At 40.0% G+C, this 23,904-nt stretch overlaps 1 protein-coding gene across 1 annotated transcript in view; it reads left to right on the top strand.

Moving 5' to 3' along the window:
- Window positions 1–23,904, top strand: part of LOC110455589 — a gene marked incomplete at its 3' end in the record, with an annotated part of 39,636 nt that overhangs the window by 11,060 nt on the left and 4,672 nt on the right. The window contains exons 3-7 of the mRNA XM_021505784.1: window positions 2,116–2,346; window positions 5,030–5,104; window positions 8,025–8,129; window positions 10,437–10,559; window positions 23,656–23,771. Of these exons, the coding sequence (XP_021361459.1) occupies window positions 2,116–2,346; window positions 5,030–5,104; window positions 8,025–8,129; window positions 10,437–10,559; window positions 23,656–23,771 (650 nt within the window). The remainder of the gene's footprint in view (window positions 1–2,115; window positions 2,347–5,029; window positions 5,105–8,024; window positions 8,130–10,436; window positions 10,560–23,655; window positions 23,772–23,904) is intronic.

Genomic DNA, 23,904 nt, shown 5'->3' with positions numbered 1-23,904 from the left:
ACAGCCCTAATATAGATCTGGGAGAGTACAGCCCTACTATAGATCTGGGCGAGAACAGTCCTACTATAGATCTGGGAGAGTACAGCCCTACTTTAGATCTGGGCGAGTACAGTCCTACTATAGATCTGGGCGAGTACAGCCCTAATATAGATCTGGGAGAGTACAGCCCTACTATGGATCTGGGAGAGAACAGCCCTACTATAGACCTGGGAGAGTACAGCCTCCTATAGATCTGGGAGAGTACAGCCCTACTATAGATCTGGGCCAGTACAACCCTACTATAGATCTGGGCGAGGACAGACCTACTATAGATCTGGGCGAGGACAGCCTACTTTAGATCTGGGATAGTACAGCCTTACTTTAGATCTGGGCGAGTACAGCCCTACTATAGATCTGGGAGAGCACAGCCCTACTATAGACCTGGGAGAGTACAGCCCTACTATAGATCTGGGAAAGCACAGCCCTACTATAGACCTGGGAGAGTACAGCCCTACTATAGATCTGGGAGAGAACAGCCCTACTATAGACCTGGGAGAGTACAGCCCTCCTATAGATCTGGGAGAGTACAGCCCTACTATCGATCTGGGCGAGTACAGCCCTACTATAGATCTGGGCGAGCACAACCCTACTATACATCTGGGCGAGTACAGCCCTACTATAGATCTGGGCGAGTCCAGCCCTACTATAGATCTGGGCGAGTACAGCCCTAATATAGATCTGGGAGAGTACAGCCCTACTATGGATCTGGGAGAGAACAGCCCTACTATAGACCTGGGAGAGTACAGCCCTACTATAGATCTGGGAGAGTACAGCCTACTATAGATCTGGGAGAGTACAGCCTCCTATAGATCTGGGAGAGTACAGCCCTACTATAGATCTGGGAGAGTACAGCCCTACTACTTGTCTAGTCAGTAGGACATATGTATATGGATATCTGCTCAAACAACTCTACAAATCACTTGTACGTCCTCACCAGGAATACAATTGTTGTCACTAATGTTGACCACAGATTACCACATACAATTGACACTGACGGGCGTCAGAAAATGTGGAAGAGCTACCTGACCTGCAGTGTCGGTGCCCTTACTACCTCCCCGAGGAGGTGGTGTCATCTGGAAAACTTCAAAATCTGACACCAGTCACCAGAGAGCACCAGTCTCACAAGTACGCTTCCTCTATCTACTAGACATTTACCCTTCTCGCGGTATTTTCAGTAGAACGTTTTGGTTATGGCTTAAGTTTACCATATTCAACTTTTTGTATTCTTTACTTATATGATGACCTGTTTTAGAAAAGTTGGTGATGCAGCCTTTGCACCTATTATTGGGAGTCCCTACACCGGTATATTATAGTATACTTGTGTTTAACAGTCCGTACTCATTTTGAACTCCATATACCAGAAACTGTAAGGTTTGGAACTAAACATATACACAATATGCGACGAAACTACAGACTATGTGTGGTGTTTCAACGTTAACAAATGTATGTATCCACGTTAGTGATCGTTTTGCATGTCCACGTTCGTTATTGGCTGTATGTAGCAACGTCTTTGATTGGTTGTCTGCATCTGGGAGAGGTTGTATGATTCAAGGTGATTTATACATATTCACGTTTGCCATTAGTTGTATTTATCAACCTCTGTGATTGGCTGTATATATATCAACCTCTGTGATTGGCTGTATATATATCAACCTCTGTGATTGGCTGTATATATATCCACGTCTGTAGTTGGTTTATGCATTCACGCCTGTAATTAGTTGTAGTTTTTATATGCTTACATGTCAGTATAATAAATGTTTAACATACCTTCTCATTCCATATATTATTGATAAAAACGTATGAAAACACGCTCTTCAGGTCATTCTTGTGGTAAAGTTTAGGTTCTAAATCTGTTTGTCGTGTCTTCATTTTGACTCAATGAAACTGGAATTCTGCGAGGTATTTCATCATTATTTTACATTACAATAGGTAATTTTACACGAGTGCAAATAACACGGTAATCACGTGTGGATATTCGATTTAACATGAATTTTCCTCTGATATAACCTTTATGAGATTTGCTCACACTATTTTCCGTTTTATTATCTATGTCTAGTTTGAATGTACACTTTCCAGCTAATAGGCCTCCTTTACATCATCGTGGGAACTGTGCTGATTGTCAAGGATGGGGTATTACAACATGCAACGTTCCCCCTTCTCAATCAATTTGTGGTGCACGGCATGCCTCTCGGGAACCTTTCTTCAGGCCTGGTCTACGGGCTGTTCTTCATGCTTATTCTCCACACGAATTTTGGGTGTCTGGGACTGCTGGGGGTCGTCTGTCACAAGAAACTTCTCGTCATTATTGTAAGTATATCGACAACCGATTCACTGTTTACATACTGATTATATACTGATAATTCGTGTTGGTAACTGGTAATTACTGAATAATCATATTGTATATATGATAACTTGTAGTACATACTGATTTTATACTGAAAACTTATAGTGTATGCCGACAACTTGTAGTATATATTGATGATTAACGGTGTAAATTGATAAATTACTGAAGACTTATAGTGTATGCCGACTCCTTGTAGTATATACCGATGATTAACGGTGTAAACTGATAAATTACTAAAGACTTATAGTGTATGCCGACTACTTGTAGTATATACCGATGATTAACGGTGTAAACTGATAAATTACTAAAGACTTACAGTGTATGCCGACTACTTGTAGTATATACCGATGATTACCGGTGTAAACTGATAAATTACTAAAGACTTACAGTGTATGCCGACTCCTTGGAGTATATACCGATGATTGCCGGTGTAAACTGATAAATTACTAAAGACTTATAGTATATGCCGACTCCTTGTAGTATATACTGATGATTAACGGTGTAAATTGATAAATTACTGAAGACTTACAGTGTATGCCGACTACTTGTAGTATATACCGATGATTACCGGTGTAAACTGATAAATTACTAAAGACTTATAGTGTATGCCGACTGCTTGTAGTATATACTGATGATTAACGGTGTAAACTGATAAATTACTAAAGACTTACACTGTATGCCGACTACTTGTAGTATATATTGATGATTAACGGTGGAAACTGATAAATTACTAAAGACTTACAGTATATGCCGACTCCTTGTAGTATATACTGATGATTAACGGTGTAAACTGATAAATTACTAAAGACTTACAGTGTATGCCGACTACTTGTAGTATATTCCGATGATTACCGGTGTAAACTGATAAATTACTGAAGACTTACAGTGTAAGTCGACTACTTGTAGTATATACCGATGATTACCGGTGTAAACTGATAAATTACTGAAGACTTACAGTGTATGCCGACTACTTGTAGTATATACCGATGATTACCGGTGTAAACTGATAAATTACTAAAGACTTACAGTGTATGCCGACTCCTTGGAGTATATACCGATGATTACCGGTGTAAACTGATAAATTACTAAAGACTTATAGTGTATGCCGACTCCTTGTAGTATATACCGATGATTACCGGTGTAAACTGATAAATTACTAAAGACTTACAGTGTATGCCGACTACTTGTAGTATATACCGATGATTACCGGTGTAAACTGATAAATTACTAAAGACTTACAGTGTATGCCGACTACTTGTAGTATATACCGATGATTACCGGTGTAAACTGATAAATTACTAAAGACTTACAGTGTATGCCGACTACTTGTAGTATATACCGATGATTACCGGTGTAAACTGATAAATTACTAAAGACTTACAGTGTATGCCGACTACTTGTAGTATATACCGATGATTACCGGTGTAAACTGATAAATTACTAAAGACTTACAGTGTATGCCGACTACTTGTAGTATATACCGATGATTACCGGTGTAAACTGATAAATTACTAAAGACTTACAGTGTATGCCGACTACTTGTAGTATATACCGATGATTACCGGTGTAAACTGATAAATTACTAAAGACTTACAGTGTATGCCGACTACTTGTAGTATATACCGATGATTACCGGTGTAAACTGATAAATTACTAAAGTCTTACAGTGTATGCCGACTACTTGTAGTATATACCGATGATTACCGGTGTAAATTGATAAATTACTAAAGACTTACAGTGTATGCCGACTACTTGGAGTATATACCGATGATTACCGGTGTAAACTGATAAATTACTGAAGACTTATAGTGTATGCCGACAACTTGTAGTATATACAGATGATTAACGGTGTAAACTGATAAATTACTGAAGACTTATAGTTTATGCCGACTACTTGTCGTATATACCGATGAATAACGATGTAAACTGATAAATTACTGAAGAATTATAGTGTATGCCGACTACTTGTAGTATATACCGATGATTAACGGTGTAAACTGATAAATTACTGAAGAATTATAGTATGCACGCCAATATCTACTACTTGACCCGCCCGTAGATATAGAAGTATATCTTAATTTACGTTTACTGACAAAAATGAGTCCCAAGATCAGTTTCCTTTACGGCTATGTTGTCAATGTTGACGTCGTTTATTTTACGTGGCATCAGTAGAGGGATTCTACTTGGCATCAGTAGAGGGATTTTACGTGGCATCAATAGAGTAATTTTTAGTGGCATCAGTAGAGGGATTTTACGTGGCATCAGTAGAGGGATTTTACGTGGCATCAATAGAGGGAATTTACGTGGCATCAATAGAGGGAATTTACGTGGCATCAGTAGAGGGAATTTACGTGGCATCAGTAGAGGGATTTTAATAGATTGGTTTGTTTTGTCCCTTAAAAAATCTGTCTGACAAGCCGGAAAGAATATTTGTGGCCGCTTAAACCCCATACAATACCACCTAAGTTGTATGAAACATGTAAGACTGTTAACGTTGCATACCCTATGCACGAATTTCGAAAATCGTTTGAATGTTTCATTCCAAATCTTGAACATTGAAAGAACCACATTCAGCGTGTCCAGTAGATATTTGTCTCACAATTTGTACTCTTTTGCTATGATAATAATTTATTTGTTGTTTTTCAGTACAACGCTTTCCTAATGTTTGGCATTGTCACGGACGCAATCTTCATTCTGCTGTTTTCGTTGATAATAGACGGGGTAAGATTTCAGAACATGTTTTGTTTTAAATATATATATGAAATTGGTTGATTAGTCTAGTGGAATCTGTTTATCTTCTCGCTACGCTCACTGTGGCGTTAGTAACAGAGAGTAGCCGTGTCTCCACTCATTGACACGATTGGTGTGTTACTGCATGTAAACACCTCGTAGAAATTTAACAGAGAGTAGCCGTGTCTCCACTCATTGACACGATTGGTGTGTTACTGCATGTAAATACCTCGTAGAACTTTAACAGAGAGTAGCCGTGTCTCCACTCATTGACACGATTGGTGTGTTACTGCATGTAAATACCTCGTAGAACTTTAACAGAGAGTAGCCGTGTCTCCACTCATTGACACGATTGGTGTGTTACTGCATGTAAATACCTCGTAGAACTTTAACAGAGAGTAGCCGTGTCTCCACTCATTGACACGATTGGTGTGTTACTGCATGTAAATACCTCGTAGAACTTTAACAGAGAGTAGCCGTGTCTCCACTCATTGACACGATTGGTGTGTTACTGCATGTAAATACCTCGTAGAACTTTAACAGAGAGTAGCCGTGTCTCCACTCATTGACACGATTGGTGTGTTACTGCATGTAAATACCTCGTAGAACTTTAACAGAGAGTAGCCGTGTCTCCACTCATTGACACGATTGGTGTGTTACTGCATGTAAATACCTCGTAGAACTTTAACAGAGAGTAGCCGTGTCTCCACTCATTGACACGATTGGTGTGTTACTGCATGTAAATACCTCGTAGAACTTTAACAGAGAGTAGCCGTGTCTCCACTCATTGACACGATTGGTGTGTTACTGCATGTAAATACCTCGTAGAACTTTAACAGAGAGTAGCCGTGTCTCCACTCATTGACACGATTGGTGTGTTACTGCATGTAAATACCTCGTAGAACTTTAACAGAGAGTAGCCGTGTCTCCACTCATTGACACGATTGGTGTGTTACTGCATGTAAATACCTCGTAGAACTTTAACAGAGAGTAGCCGTGTCTCCACTCATTGACACGATTGGTGTGTTACTGCATGTAAATACCTCGTAGAACTTTAACAGAGAGTAGCCGTGTCTCCACTCATTGACACGATTGGTGTGTTACTGCATGTAAATACCTCGTAGAACTTTAACAGAGAGTAGCCGTGTCTCCACTCATTGACACGATTGGTGTGTTACTGCATGTAAATACCTCGTAGAACTTTAACAGAGAGTAGCCGTGTCTCCACTCATTGACACGATTGGTGTGTTACTGCATGTAAATACCTCGTAGAACTTTAACAGAGAGTAGCCGTGTCTCCACTCATTGACACGATTGGTGTGTTACTGCATGTAAATACCTCGTAGAACTTTAACAGAGAGTAGCCGTGTCTCCACTCATTGACACGATTGGTGTGTTACTGCATGTAAATACCTCGTAGAACTTTAACAGAGAGTAGCCGTGTCTCCACTCATTGACACGATTGGTGTGTTACTGCATGTAAATACCTCGTAGAACTTTAACAGAGAGTAGCCGTGTCTCCACTCATTGACACGATTGGTGTGTTACTGCATGTAAATACCTCGTAGAACTTTAACAGAGAGTAGCCGTGTCTCCACTCATTGACACGATTGGTGTGTTACTGCATGTAAATACCTCGTAGAACTTTAACAGAGAGTAGCCGTGTCTCCACTCATTGACACGATTGGTGTGTTACTGCATGTAAATACCTCGTAGAACTTTAACAGAGAGTAGCCGTGTCTCCACTCATTGACACGATTGGTGTGTTACTGCATGTAAATACCTCGTAGAACTTTAACAGAGAGTAGCCGTGTCTCCACTCATTGACACGATTGGTGTGTTACTGCATGTAAACACCTCGTAGAACTTTAACAGAGAGTAGCCGTGTCTCCACTCATTCACACGATTGGTGTGTTACTGCATGTAAATACCTCGTAGAACTTTAACAGAGAGTAGCCGTGTCTCCACTCATTCACACGATTGGTGTGTTACTAAACATTTATGTGCAAAATAAAAAATAAAATAAAAAACACTTTTATTACAACGAAAACAAGGCCAAGGTCTGATATATCGTACAAAATACACATCGGTTGAAATCACCAATGCGGCAATGGGCACAATTTTAACGCTCATGCAATTTATCAGAAATATCGTCTGTTACACTGCACTGATCAACAGGGGTTCGTTATAAATGTCTGAAATACACATATTCTATAGACCTACTGACACATATGTTACAGACCTACTGATATGAGTCACAGCACACATAAACATTTCAGACATTTGTAACGAACCTGTGCTCCGTCGCAAGATCACTCACTTCAAACGCTATCAGTTTCACGCGTCTCGCATCAACGGTTCCTCAGTTTCTGACGACATGTCAAAGAACGATGCTGTTATAGAATCTACCGACTGTTGTCAGGTTCCCATACAATCAACAAATACATTCACGCCTGGATTCTTCACAAAATGAGCAAAGAGAAAAGTTCGAATTAACTTCCAAAAAATAACTCCCTTGTGGAGGGCAACGTCGGATTTACGGTGTTCACTGTATTTGTCCATGTGCGAAATTTGATCCGGGGATTATGTTGTTTGCTTGCAAAGCTGTGTCATTCAAATAAATCATAAATACCATACACAAACAGTTCAATGCTTAATTAAAGCTGTCAAATCAAGATGGCTATGGTACCTTCACTAAGTACCATTAAAGCTGTCAAATCGAGATGGCTATGATTTGTTCATCAGGAACCGCAAAAAGCTGTCAAATCAAAATTGATGTTGCCATTGTATTACTGAATATGATACTATCGCTATTCTCGTTGGATATTGACACTGAAGAAAATAAAACAATCGGTGTTGCAACAAGCATAAAACAAGTTAAAATCTACTGCATTTCCCTCCCTTGTTTCAGATAAACTCGTGGATAAAGGATCGATTTCTTGCCTATTACGACGATTTTAGCGCTTCTCGATTGAACACAGAGGTTGAACAGGCATTCCGTGAGTTGTTTGATGCTGTAAGTAACTTTTATTTTATATATGTAACCCTATTGAAAGAACAGTTGACTAGTATTTTTACTTGATGTTGTGTGCCGTGAATTGTACTTGTATGTACACTTTCTCTAGTAGTGTTGTGTACATACATGTAGGTGTGACTTGTATGTACACTTTCTCGAGTTGTGTTGTGTACATACCTGTCGATGTGGATTGTATGTACACTTTCTCGAGTAGTGTTGTGTACATACATGTAGGTGTGACGTGTATGTACACTTTCCCGAGTAGTGTTGTGTACATAAATGTAGGTGTGACTTGTGTGTACACTTTCTCGAGTAGTGTTGTGTACATACCTGTAGATGTGGATTGTATGTACACTTTCTCGAGTAGTGTTGTGTACATACATGTAGGTGTGACTTGTATGTACACTTTCCCGAGTAGTGTTGTGTACATAAATGTAGGTGTGACTTGTGTGTACACTTTCTCGAGTAGTGTTGTGTACATACATGTAGATGTGGATTGTATGTACACTTTCTCGAGTAGTGTTGTGTACATACATGTAGGTGTGACTTGTGTGTACACTTTCTCGAGTAGTGTTGTGTACATACATGTAGGTGTGACTTGTGTGTACACTTTCCCGAGTAGTGTTGTGTACATACATGTAGATGTGAATTGTATGTACACCTTCTGGAGTAGTGTTGTGTCCATACCTGTAGGATTGACTTGTGTGTACACTTTCTCGAGTAGTCTTGTGTACATACATGTAGATGTGGATTGTATGTACACCTTCTGGAGTAGTGTTGTGTACATACATGTAGGTGTGACTTGTGTGTACACTTTCTCGAGTAGTGTTGTGTACATACATGTAGGTGTGACTTGTGTGTACACTTTCTCGAGTAGTGTTGTGTACATACATGTAGGTGTGACTTGTGTGTACACTTTCTCGAGTAGTGTTGTGTACATACATGTAGGTGTGACTTGTGTGTACACTTTCTCGAGTAGTGTTGTGTACATACATGTAGGTGTGACTTGTGTGTACACTTTCTCGAGTAGTGTTGTGTACATACATGTAGGTGTGACTTGTGTGTACACTTTCTCGAGTAGTGTTGTGTACATACATGTAGGTGTGACTTGTGTGTACACTTTCTCGAGTAGTGTTGTGTACATACATGTAGGTGTGACTTGTGTGTACACTTTCTCGAGTAGTGTTGTGTACATACATGTAGGTGTGACTTGTGTGTACACTTTCTCGAGTAGTGTTGTGTACATACATGTAGGTGTGACTTGTGTGTACACTTTCTCGAGTAGTGTTGTGTACATACATGTAGGTGTGACTTGTGTGTACACTTTCTCGAGTAGTGTTGTGTACATACATGTAGGTGTGACTTGTGTGTACACTTTCTCGAGTAGTGTTGTGTACATACATGTAGGTGTGACTTGTGTGTACACTTTCTCGAGTAGTGTTGTGTACATACATGTAGGTGTGACTTGTGTGTACACTTTCTCGAGTAGTGTTGTGTACATACATGTAGGTGTGACTTGTGTGTACACTTTCTCGAGTAGTGTTGTGTACATACATGTAGGTGTGACTTGTGTGTACACTTTCTCGAGTAGTGTTGTGTACATACATGTAGGTGTGACTTGTGTGTACACTTTCTCGAGTAGTGTTGTGTACATACATGTAGGTGTGACTTGTGTGTACACTTTCTCGAGTAGTGTTGTGTACATACATGTAGGTGTGACTTGTGTGTACACTTTCTCGAGTAGTGTTGTGTACATACATGTAGGTGTGACTTGTGTGTACACTTTCTCGAGTAGTGTTGTGTACATACATGTAGGTGTGACTTGTGTGTACACTTTCTCGAGTAGTGTTGTGTACATACATGTAGGTGTGACTTGTGTGTACACTTTCTCGAGTAGTGTTGTGTACATACATGTAGGTGTGACTTGTGTGTACACTTTCTCGAGTAGTGTTGTGTACATACATGTAGGTGTGACTTGTGTGTACACTTTCTCGAGTAGTGTTGTGTACATACATGTAGGTGTGACTTGTGTGTACACTTTCTCGAGTAGTGTTGTGTACATACATGTAGGTGTGACTTGTGTGTACACTTTCTCGAGTAGTGTTGTGTACATACATGTAGGTGTGACTTGTGTGTACACTTTCTCGAGTAGTGTTGTGTACATACATGTAGGTGTGACTTGTGTGTACACTTTCTCGAGTAGTGTTGTGTACATACATGTAGATGTGGATTGTATGTACACTTTCTCGAGTAGTGTTACGATGTATGACCTTCTAATATAAGGTACATGCACATTGATGTTTCTAGATGGACTGTAACGGGGCGGTAGGATCGGATGGCGGAGCGGGTTGCTGGGACAAATACTACCCTGTCATGAACGGTATCCTCCGTGTGTTCATAATGCTGCTATCATTCAGTATAGTATTACAGGTATGTATTTTCGAAGGCAAAACAAAGATCATTTGTAAGATTATACGGTACATTAAATTACACACTTGATCGCTTTATACTGTAAACTCCAAATATTTAAGGCGTTTTATACTTTTTGGACATGAACGATCCCTTAGTTTTGGGAAAAGTTTAGTTGATCTCCTTTGAATTCTTCCATTTTTCGGAGAGAAAAAAATCCTCTTGTGTGGAAAGTGTTAGCGAAGTCAAAATAACTGAGTCAATATTGTGATATCAATTCTATGTTTTCTATTATCTAACCGATTCGTTAGGTATTTTTCTACTCTCCCGGTTTTATTTCAATGTGCATATTTGCAAGGGTGAAGTTTTAACAACCATGTGTCGTACCAATGGTTCATCTGCTGGAGGCCATTTTGAATTATGTTTGTCAGTTTTCTAGTGATTACAAATATTTGTCCGTTTCCAGAGAACTCGTTAGGTCGTTAATATAAGTGGTATAGGATAAATAACAGAACCATGTAATCCTCAGACGTTAAATATTTCTAATTCAATCAATGCCTGTGACACCACGTTGTCTTGTATCCTTCAAAACACCCTGTCACTACCCAATAATATTGGTATTCAGTATGATTTTAATGTTTTGCAACCCTAAGATATGGTACTGTATCAAATACCGTTAGAATATCGATAGGATATCTTTTGTCCATTGGAGGACTATTATCCTGTTACACACGACTGATGTAAGGCTGACATGTCTGTCCGTGGCGAGCTACTCGTCTGTAACACACGACTGATGTAAGACTGACATGTCTTTACGTGGTGGTCTACTCGTCTGTAACACGAGACTGATGTAAGACACACAACTGATATAAGGCTGACATGTCTGTCCGTGGCGGACTTTTCGTCTGTAACACACGACTGATGTAAGACTGACATGTTTGTCCGTGGCGGACTACTCGTCTGTATCACACGACTAATGAAAGGCTGACATGTCTGTCCGTGGCGAGCTACTCGTCTGTAACACACGACTAATGTAAGGCTGACATGTCTGTCCGTGGCGGATTACTCGTCTGTAACACACGACTGATGTAACACTGTCATGTCTCTCCATGGCAGACTTCTCGTCTATAACACACGACTGATGTAAGGCTGACATGTCTGTCCGTGGCGAGCTACTCGTCAGTAACACGACTGATGAAAGGCTGACATGTCTGTCCGTGGCGGACTTTTCGTCTGTAACACACGACTGATGTAAGGCTGACATGTCTGTCCGTGGCGGACTTCTCGTCTGTAACACACGACTTATGTAAGACTGACATGTCTGTCCGTGGTGGTCTACTCGTCTGTAACACCCGACTAATGAAAGGCTGACATGTCTGTCCGTGGCGGACTTCCTGTCCGTGGCGGACTTTTCGTCTGTAACACACGACTTATGTAAGACTGACCTGTCTGTCCGTGGTGGTCTACTCGTCTGTAACTCACGACTGATGTAAGACTGACATGTCTGTCCGTGGTGGTCTTCTCGTCTGTAACACACGACTGATGTAAGACTGACATGTCTGTCCGTGGCGGACTTCTCGTCTGTAACACGCGACTTATGTAAGACTGACATGTCTGTCCGTGGTGGCCTACTCGTCTGTAACACCCGACTGATGTAAGGCTGACATGTCTGTCCGTGGAGGTCTACTCGTCTGTAACACACGACTGATGTAAGGCTGACATGTCTGTCCTTGGCGGACTACTCGTCTGTAACACACGACTGATGTAAGACTGACATGTCTGTCCGTGGCGGACTTCTCGTCTGTAACACCCGACTTATGTAAGACTGACATGTCTGTCCGTGGCGGTCTACTCGTCTGTAACACACGACTAATGTAAGGCTGACATGTCTGTCCGTGGCGGACTTCCTGTCCGTGGCGGACTTTTCGTCTGTAACACACGACTTATGTAAGGCTGACATGTCTGTCCGTGGTGGTCTACTCTTCTGTAACACACGACTGATGTAAGGCTGACATGTGTATCCGTGGTGGTCTACTCGTCTGTAACACACGAAGGATGTAAGACTTACATGTCTGTCCGTGGCGGACTTCTCGTCTGTAATACACGACTTATGTAAGACTGACATGTCTGTCTGTGGTGGTCTACTCGTCTGTAACACCCGACTAATGAAAGGCTGACATGTCTGTCCGTGGCGGACTTCCTGTCCGTGGCGGACTTTTCGTCTGTAACACACGAATGATGTAAGGCTGACATGTCTGTCCGTGGCGGACTACTCGTCTGTAACACACGACTGATGTAAGGCTGACATGTGTGTCCGTGGTGGTCTACTCGTCTGTAACACACGAATGATGTAAGACTTACATGTCTGTCCGTGGCGGACTTCTCGTCTGTAACACACGACTGATGTAAGGCTGACATGTCTGTCCGTGGCGAGCTGCTCGTCTGTAACACCCGACTGATGTAAGGCTGACATGTCTGTCCGTGGCGAGCTGCTCGTCTGTAACACACGACTGATGTAAGACTGACATGTCTGTCCGTGGTGGTCTACTCGTCTGTAACACACCACTGATGTAAGGCTGACATGTCTGTCCGTGGCGGAGTACTCGTCTGTAACACACGACTGATGTAAGGCTGCCATGTCTGTCCGTGGCGGACTACTCGTCTGTAACACACGACTGATGTTAGACTGATATGTCTATCCGTGGTGGTCTACTCGTCTGTAACACACGACTGATGTAAGGCTGACATGTCTGTCCGTGGCGAGCTGCTCGTCTGTAACACCCGACTAATGTAAGGCTGACATGTCTGTCCGTGGCGAGCTGCTCGTCCTGACATGTCTGTCCGTGGCGGACTTTTCGCCTGTAACACACGACTGATGTAAGGCTGACATGTCTGTCTGTGGCGAGCTACTTGTCAGTAACTGATGTAAGACTGACATGTCTTTCCGTGGTGGTCTACTCGTCTGTAACACCCGAATAATGTAAGGCTGACATGTCTGTCCGAGGCGGACTTCTCGTCTGTAACACACGACTGATGTAAGGCTGACATGTCTGTCTGTGGCGAGCTACTTGTCAGTAACACGACTGATGAAAGGCTGACATGTCTGTCCGTGGCGGACTTTTCGTCTGTAACACACGACTGATGTAAGGCTGACATGGTTGTCCGTGGCGGACTACTCGTCTGTAACACACGACTGATGTAAGACTGACATGTCTGTCCGTGGCGGACTTCTCGTCTGTAACACACGACTGATGTAAGACTGCATGTCTGTCATGCAGAATATTTGTTCCTTTTCTTATATTTCGTCATAGAAAATTAAAATAATCGTCATTCCATTTCTAAGAAGCGGGTCTGTATTCCATCTGGTCCCAAAGATATGATCAATTTTATTTATCCTGGTTATTAAGCTACCAGGATTGTACCTTACAGTTTCCCACCACGAATTGTGATATTTTGATTGTGCCATAATGGGTTTTCAAATATTTGTTTTCCCTATTGCTTGCTAGCTATAGCAATAACTAACCAGGTTTTTGAAACGTCTTCCCAAATCATTTAGAATAGTGTCCAAATTAAATTTGATGTGTTCTAAATCATAATTTGCAATAAGTCAGCATTATTATATAGTTTTCAATATAAACCCAATTGCTGTGTTCTCTGTATAGCCTCCTAGTGTTACCCATGTCCGTCCCGTCCCGTCCCGTCCCGTCCCGACCCGTCGTGTCCCGTCCCAATTCAATGTAAACACTTAGCAACTTCATTCTTTGACAGATTTTGGTCAAACTTTATACAAAGGTCAAGTATGATTATACTTGGGACATCATTGTATTTCAGGGATCCAAGGTCAAGGCAAATGTAACACTTATATGGAAAACCGTCTCCTCCCGTCCCGTCGCGTCGCGTCCAGTCCCGTCCCGATTCAATGTAAACAACTTCATTATTTGACAGATTTTAGTCAAACTTTATACAAAGGTCAAGTTTCTGTTAATCTGTGTATACATCCTCCTGGCAATCTATGTATACATCTTCCTGTTAATCTATGTATACATCTTCCTTTTAATCTGTGTATACATTCTCCTGTTAATCTGTGTATACATCTTCCTGTTAATCTGTGTATACATTCTCCTGTTAATCTATGTATACATCTTCCTGTTAATCTGAGTATACATTCTCCTGTTAATCTGTGTATACATTCGCCTGTTAATCTGTGTATACATCTTCCTGTTAATCTATGTATACATCTTCCTTTTAATCTGTGTATACATTCTCCTGTTAATCTATGTATACATCTTCCTGTTAATCTGAGTATACATTCTCCTGTTAATCTGTGTATACATTCGCCTGTTAATCTGTGTATACATCTTCCTGTTAATCTATGTATACATCTTCCTTTTAATCTGTGTATACATTCTCCTGTTAATCTATGTATACATCTTCCTGTTAATCTGAGTATACATTCTCCTGTTAATCTGTGTATACATTCTACTGTTAATCTGTGTATACATCTTTCTGTTAATCTGTGTATACATTCTCCTGTTAATCTATGTATACTTTCTCCTGTTAATCTGTGTATACATTCTCCTGTTAATTTGTGTATACATTCTCCTGTTAATCTGTGTATACATTCTCCCGGTAATCTGTGTATACATTCTCCTGTTAATTTGTGTATACATTCTCCTGTTAATCTGTGTATACATTCGCCTGTTAATCTGTGTATACATCTTCCTGTTAATCTATGTATACATCTTCCTTTTAATCTGTGTATACATTCTCCTGTTAATCTATGTATACATCTTCCTGTTAATCTGTGTATACATTCTCCTGTTAATCTGTTTATACATTCTCCTGTTAATCTGTGTATACATTCGCCTGTTAATCTGTGTATACATCTTCCTGTTAATCTATGTATACATCTTCCTTTTAATCTGTGTATACATTCTCCTGTTAATCTGTGTATACAGCTTCCTGTTAATCTGTGTATACATCTTCCTGTTAATCTGTGTATACATCCTCCTGTTAATCTATGTAGACATTCTCCTGTTAATCTGTGTATACATTCTCCCGGTAATCTGTGTATACATTCTCCTGTTAATTTGTGTATACATTCTCCTGTTAATCTGTGTATACATTCGCCTGTTAATCTGTGTATACATCTTCCTGTTAATCTGTGTATACATTCTCCTGTTAATTTGTGTATACATTCTCCTGTTAATCTGTGTATACATCCTCCTGTTAATCTGTGTATACATCTTCCTGTTAATCTATGTATACATCCTCCTGTTAATCTATGTATACATTCTCCCGTTAATCTGTGTATACATTCTCCTGTTAATCTGTGGATACATTCTCCTGTTAATCTGTGTATACATCTTCCTGTTAATCTATGTATACATCTTCCTTTTAATCTGTGTATACATTCTCCTGTTAATCTTTGTATACATCTTCCTGTTAATCTGTGTATACATCCTCCTGTTAATCTGTGTATACATCTTCCTGTTAATCTATGTATACATCTTCCTTTTAATCTGTGTATACATTCTCCTGTTAATCTGTGTATACATCTTTCTGTTAATCTGTGTGTACATTCTCCTGTTAATCTGTGTATACATTCTCCTGTTAATCTGTGTATTCATTCTCCTGTTAATCTGTATGTACATCTTTCCCTATTTTAGTATTCTGTTTTCTAAAGAATTTGAGTAGTGTCTCGATGCATTCATATGCTACGAAGAATAGCCTTGTGCAGCTGTTTATACGCCGATATTCGACGGGGGTATTATGGTGTAACGTTTGCGTCCGTCCGGTTAAAGTTTTGGTGCAAGTTTCTTCAGTGGTCTACAGTTCAGTCAGATCATGTGTTATTGTCCTAATTTTTGGCATGGATGTTCATGTGGGGTATAAGAAGGACAATATGAATTTAATTTGGGAAAATAATTTCTATTTTTGTAAATTTTGGATTTTACTATTTTGGGACAATTATAAACCTATTCCAAGAATATTTTGGCCAAGTCTTTACAAGAGTCTGATTATCAAGATGGCAGGTGCTGAATTTGTCCTATATTTCCCATTCCCTATCATCTTTGAATCAAATGAAGAAGAATTGCCGACAGTTCATCATTGCCATAACAATACTGTGTATGAATAGTATGCATCAATCAAAGAAACAATAAGTATGGTATATCCTGACAGTATTTCTGGTTCAATGCATATACATTAACTGTTTTATCACCTTGGAGACAACCACTAATTTGGGCTACATTCCACTAACAGCCATCTTCAGTATGCAGTCAATTCCTACTGCAGGTAGCTAGGAGGATGTAAGCATCCACATACAAAACTCCTATTAATGTCATTATTGTAACGTTTACAGACTGCGTTTAGCAGTAATAATTGAAGAGAATCCAGAGACACTGGAAACGTGTTTCAAGCCGCCATGTTTATTCAAGAACCTTCTAAGTTACAGAGACGCTTGAAGCGTAACATTTTCAAGGGGAACAACTCTTGATGCCTTGGAGGCTTATGCATACATTACATCCCCTTTACTTTAAGAAGAAAAGTAATATGATGTACAACATATGTAATCAGTTATAATCTACTTATCAGAACATATCCATGTGAAGTACAGTGTATTACTAACAATTAAATGAACTTATGTAATAAAGAATTTTTGAGACATAATAAAATTTGCAGAGTTCTTTTTTTGTTTGTTTTTGTTTTAGCACAGTCTGTGATAACCTATCCAACTTATCAGTCTCTAAAACTGTGGTTACTTTGTAGATATTAATATCAAGAGAAATAATGAAATTTTACATAACAACTAATAAACTAAAAGTTATTCAGAACTCTTGTTCTGCCATACAGCACAGGGATTATTGTGCCCTTTAACACAGTGCTGCTGCAACATAAATAAATCACTGAAAATGTCACTTAACACTTTTCTTCAATAGCACTATTTACAAATCAAGTCTCTTAGGTGGGTTTACAATTCTTCCTGACCGGGTAACAACTGGATTTGGCTCTGTTGGCGAAGAACTGTTACCTTCGTTCCCTACTGATGTTGACATGTCTGTTTGGAGTTCTGTGTTGGGACTCGAACTCATATCCTCCATCTCATCTCCCTGCCACCGACCTTGTGTGTAGTTTGCAGTTTCTGTGCTCTTACGCAGATGTTTACGATTTCTCCGAAACAACCTTCCGCTTTCATTACTCCTGACAATGTATGACCTAGGCTTATCTGACTTTTGAACAACAGTTCCTGGTGTTAATGCCTTTGTACCTGGAGTTTTCATTCTGATCTCTGTTCCATCTTCAAGGGGAGACAACTCTTTCACTCCTCTTCTTTGATCATAGAAGACTTTCTGCTTAGCCTTTTGTGCGTCCATGTGTTGTTTGACTTTCTTACTGTCATATGTTGATGGTTTTAAGATGTTCTCTGAGGCTGGTAGTGCATTCCTGGGACGTCTGTTCATCAAGAGTTGAGATGGTGACAGGTTTATACCTTCTAAGGGTGTTGTGCGATAGTCTAACAATGCAAACTCTTTGTCATCTGCTTTTCTCCATAACTGTTTCACGGTCTGAATGGCTCTTTCTGCTTCTCCATTGGAACTCTGGAAGTGTGGACTTGATGTTTCATGTATAATTTCATTGGTTTGACAGAATTTCTTGAATTCTGCTGATGTAAACTGCGGTCCGTTGTCAGATCGTAGTTTCCTGGGTAGCCCGTGGCAGGCAAATACAGACTTCATGACCTCAATGACTGAAGTAGTAGTTTCAGATACTAGTTTGACAGCATCTATATACTTTGAATAATAGTCAACGAGTAGTAAATACTTCCTGGACTCGAACTCAAAGATGTCACAACCTACATGACTGTATGGAAGATCAGGTGTAGGAGTGGGCCTTAAGGGCTCCGCACCTTGTAGTTTCTGATGTTCGGCGCACAACGAACAGTTACTGACAGTGTCCTCTATATCTGCATTCATGCATGGCCAATACATAACCTCTCTCGCACGGCTTTTACACTTTGCAATCCCAAGGTGAGATTTGTGAATGAGACTCAACATTTCTTTCCTCATGCTGGGTGGAATGACTATCCTGCTGCCTTTATAGACAATGCTATCTAGTACTGAGAGTTGATCTCTGGAATCCCAGTAAGGTTTTGCCTCAATGTAGACCTCATTTTTCGAGTCTGGCCATCCTTTGTGTATAGTGTCCATCAATATCTGGAGTTCACTGCGTGTTGCTGACTGAATTTCGGTGTACTTACTAGCACTGACCGATATCATGCTGATAATCTCAGATTTTTCCTCCTCCTCTTCAATGACTCTTGGAGGTAGAAATGCGCGCGACAATGCATCTGATACATGCATTTCCTTGCCTTTGCGGTATACAACAGATAAATCATACCACTGCAATCTGATCATCATTCTCTGAATCCTCATCGGGGCAGATAGGAGTGTCTTTCGGAATAGTGTCTCAAGAGGTTTGTGATCAGAGTAGACGGTTACCTCTTTTCCAAATATGTAGCTGTGAAACTTGCTACAACTGTACACTATTGAGAGCATTTCCTTTTCAATCTGTGCGTATCGTTTTTCTGTCTCTGTTAGCGATCTAGAGGCATAGGCGACAACTCGACCTTCCTGTATTAGGACAGCTCCTAGCCCATCTTTGCTTGCATCACACTCAATCTCTACCGGTTTCCTAACATTGTAAAAAGCTAGTACTGGGGGTTCACTGCAGATTTGTTTAAGCTTGATGAAGCTCTCATTCTGTTCATGATTCCACTGAAACTCTGTATCTGACTTCAGAAGGACTCTCAGGGGGGCGTCAACCTGACTGAGATTTGGGACAAACTTGGATAGATATTGAACCAATCCCAAGAATCTACGAATCCCCTCCTTGTCTTTTGGTGTAGGCATTCCAATGATAGCTCTAACCTTCTCCAGATCAGGTTTCAGACCACAATCTGTGATGACATGTCCCATGTACGGTACTGACCTTTGACGGATTTTACATTTTTGAAAGTTCAACTTCAAGTTGTAGCTGGTGGCTCTCTCTACGACCTGACGCAAGATCCTGTCATGATCCTTAGCATCTCTCCCAGCTATCAGAATGTCATCAATGATGGCAAATGCACCATCTATACCTGCAATCATGTTGTCCATGATTTTCTGGTAGATCTCAGGGGCAGACTTGATTCCAAATGGTAAGCGTAACCAACGGTATCTTCCTATTGGTGTGTTGAACGTAGTAAGATAAGATGATGCCTCATCCAGTTGTATCTGTAAGAAGCCTGACTTTGCATCCAGAACTGAAAATATCTTGGCATCTGGGATATCTGTTATGACCTCCTCAATCGTTTTCATAGGGTGGTGTTCCCTTTGTATAGCTCTATTGAGATCTCGTGGATCAATACATATTCTAATCTTGTCTCCTTTGACACTGACTACCATTGAACTGACCCATTCAGTCGGCCTGTCGACTCGAGTGATGTATCCGTTTCCCTCCATTTCTCTGAGTTTCTCTATGGCTTTGGGCTTAATAGCTGCAGGTAGTTTACGCACTGGATGAATTACACCTTCTGCTGATTTATCAATAGAGAGACTGTACTCTCCTGGCAGAGTTCCTGTAGTCTTGACTAAATCAGGAAAGTCACGAGTTAACTCATCCTCAGCAGGAGTTGAACTGAGTACTAACACAGGATCTGTGCTCAAGGAGTTGTCTGGTGGAACTTGTAGTAGACCGAGTAATACAGCTGAATCACCACTGATTATGTTCTCTTGGTCAATGTCCACAATTTCAAAGTTTATTTCATCTTTCCGACTACCATATTTGACAGGTAATGTAACAGATCCTACAGGCTTAATCCTGTGATTACTGAATGACTTCAGTGTTCTGTGAGAATCCTTTATGTGACGGATTCCTGACATGTTGTCAATCTGATTCTTTGTAAGAATACTGACTCTTGCTCCTGTGTCAATGCGAAACTTCACATCTTCTCCATTTATGTTGAGAGTTGTGACCCACTTGTCATCTATGACACTAACATCAGTGACTGTAGTGGTGTTTATTGTCAACAGTTCATCATCATCTGTCTCATATTCATCAGACTGAATACTGTGTACTTTGTTCCTTAGTCTTTTCCTGCACATTTTCTTCCAGTGGTCTTGTCCTTTACAATAGTTACAGGTACTTCCCTTTGCTGGACACTTTCCACTGTCATGAGTAAAACCACAGCTCCCACAAATGTTACCGGAGTTTGACTTATTCCTGTAGTTGTTTGACTGATATGTTTTCGGTGTTTGTGATGGCTTTAAATTTGGGCTTACTGGTTTCTTGATTTTGCTGGCTGGTTTTTTGTGTTGTTTTGTACAGTTAAGTTTCAATATTTCCTCACCTCGCATCATTTTAACCTGAGCTTGAGAAAGTTCGTATTGTTGACCTATCTGTATAGCTTTGGTAAGGGTAATGTCTTGACCTTGATCAAGTAAACGTTCTTGTACCTTTTTGTGTTTAACACCAGCGATGATCAGGTCTATCAACACATCATTACTGTCTGTGTATTCGCAATCCATTGCCAATAACTTCAGGTCTTTGACAAAATTATCAAATGTCTCAGATTCAGTTTGTTTTATTTGATGGAGTTTGTAACGAGCAATTCGTTTGTTTTTCTTGGGTCTGATGTAAACATCTAGTTTGTCCAATATTTTAACAGGATCATCTGTATCATGATCATTTTCCCATGTGAAGGTCTTATATATCTCCCTACCTTCTTGTCCTATCCACATTCCGATCCATCCTGCCTTGTCAGCATTTTCGGCCTTGGCGAGCGGGCCTTTGAAACAGAACGCCACGTGCTGTCGGAATCGGAGAAATTCCTGGTACTGATCGCCGGCTCCCCAATCCAGACGTGGTTGGTCAAATGGCGTAGCAGACATGGTTGGTTCAGATCAACGTTTCTGACACCATGTAACGTTTACAGACTGCGTTTAGCAGTAATAATTGAAGAGAATCCAGAGACACTGGAAACGTGTTTCAGGCCGCCATGTTTATTCAAGAACCTTCTAAGTTACAGAGACGCTTGAAGCGTAACATTATCAAGGGGAACAACTCTTGATGCCTTGGAGGCTTATGCATACATTACAATTATCATTTTTCTACTATTGTGAGAATTTGAGGTTAAATTGCCAATTGCCAGTTTCTACCTGCTAGACTGTTTACCTCCATCAATAAAACTGGCATGTCTTTGAAACTAATATAACATATGTTTGTTTCCTGTTTGCCATCATCACCAATTCAAAGATATTGAAAAAGAGTTAAATAATTAACAATAATAATAAATTACACATTGCCAGAATCAACCTACAATGCATCAGGAAACACACATATTTTGTATAGACTGAAAAAAAAGGTGTAATTTTGAATTAAGGCAATCACTCATTTCACACATATACTATCTATAGAAAATACACGACGGATGTCCACTTACCTGTTTATAATCTACTCAGATTCAATATGTATATACGTAGCCAATTATGGTAGACATGTCACTATATTTACATTTGCATGGCATTGTCACTATATAGCCTCTTTGAAAACTGTGTCGTTGATGGGACTTTAATTACCATGCATCACGAGACACAATTCTTAGCGTATTAATACAACACTGACCGGAACTACAATATCCAATATAAATAAACATGACGGCTGCTGAAATATCGCTGGGCATTGTGAGATTTGACAATGTCATTGTAAATTTATGTGTATAATAAAAAATAAAATAAAAATACACTTTTATTACAACGAAAACAAGACCAAGGTCTGCAATATCGTACAAAATGCACATCGGTTGAAATCACCAATGCCGGCAATGGGCACAATTTTAACGCTCATGCAATTTATCAGAAATATGTCTGTTACACTGCACTGGTCAACAGGGGTTCGTTACAAATGTCTGAAATACACATATTCTATAGACCTACTGACACATATGTTACAAACCTACTGATATGAGTCCAGCACACATAAACATTTCAGACATTTGTAACGAACCTGTGCTCCGTCGCAAGATCACTCACTTCAAACGCTATCAGTTTCACGCGGTTCGCATCCACGGTTCCTCAGTTTAATTCTGATGACAGGTCAAATAACGAGGCTGTTATAGAATCTACCGACTGTTGTCAGGTTCCCATACAATCAACAAATACATTCACGCCTGGATTCTTCACAAAAACTTCCAAAAATAACTCCCTCATGGAGGGCAAGGTCGGATTTACGGTGTTCACTGTANTTCTATTGATAAACTTAAATCACCCTATAGACATAGCATACGCAATTGTATTGATACTGAATTGTGGAATAAAATTGAAGTGTTTGTTAAAATTTCAAAGTACTACTTTGTTTGCCAATCAGCACGCGACAATACGCTGTTCAAACTATTGAACGAAATTGTGTTGACTGTCGATAAGGCGGGCATTTTTAATTTTGAATATAAATTATAAGTTAAAAAAGAACATAAGAGACAGAGAAAACGTAAATATAAGTATTGAACTGTTTTTGTATGGTATTTATGATCTATTTGAATGACACAGCTTTCCAAGCAAACAAATCATAATGCGCGCTACAATGCTTAAATAAACCCACAAGTCCAATCAAATTAAGGGGAGTCAATAACATACTCTCAAGGGTCTACTGCATGCCCTGATTAGGAGGCAGTAGGCAGTACACGAGCAAAGAACCAATTACATAAATGTGAATATTACACTGTGATGGCAATCACTCTTGGTAACAAAAGCAGCAGTGCAACTACTTGATTGAAAGATATATATCATAACTTTTCCCCAAAGAAATAAATTTGGCTTACTTTAAGTTTACAGAAATCAAAAGCGTATACATCTTATATAGCTTTCTTAATACACTATCTAGAAACGCACAAATACCAATTACAAAACACCGTAATATGTGTAACCCGGGGACCAAACATTCTTACCCTTAACGGCGGTTCTGTTGTACACACAACGGCTTATACGGGTATGTTAACGGCAGTGTTATATGTGACCAGTACAGTCTTGCAGTATCTAGCAGAACAGAAAGTGCTATTTGAAGTCATTATTTGTTGTTGTAGGTAACCACCATGGTCCTATTGGAGATCATCTATCGCCGTCTAGGACAACCAAAACACAAACGATCTCCCGGAATGTATGTCCAGTTCTTCCGATTCGTCCGGACTTCCTGCCAGACGTAAGTAGAGGAATGCTAATCAGTCTACTATCTACTGCTGACCAGGGGTCACTTGTATAAAACATCTCAAAGTTAAGGAAAATCTCAAGCAATGTATTGTCTATGGGAAATCTTAGACAAGTGGGCCCAGTAA

Source organism: Mizuhopecten yessoensis, unplaced genomic scaffold, assembly GCF_002113885.1.
Source record: "Mizuhopecten yessoensis strain PY_sf001 unplaced genomic scaffold, ASM211388v2 scaffold8313, whole genome shotgun sequence".
Lineage (NCBI taxonomy): Eukaryota > Metazoa > Mollusca > Bivalvia > Pectinida > Pectinidae > Mizuhopecten > Mizuhopecten yessoensis.
The sequence above is the reverse complement of the archived record's forward strand: the minus strand, read 5'-3'. Positions and strand labels throughout refer to the sequence as shown.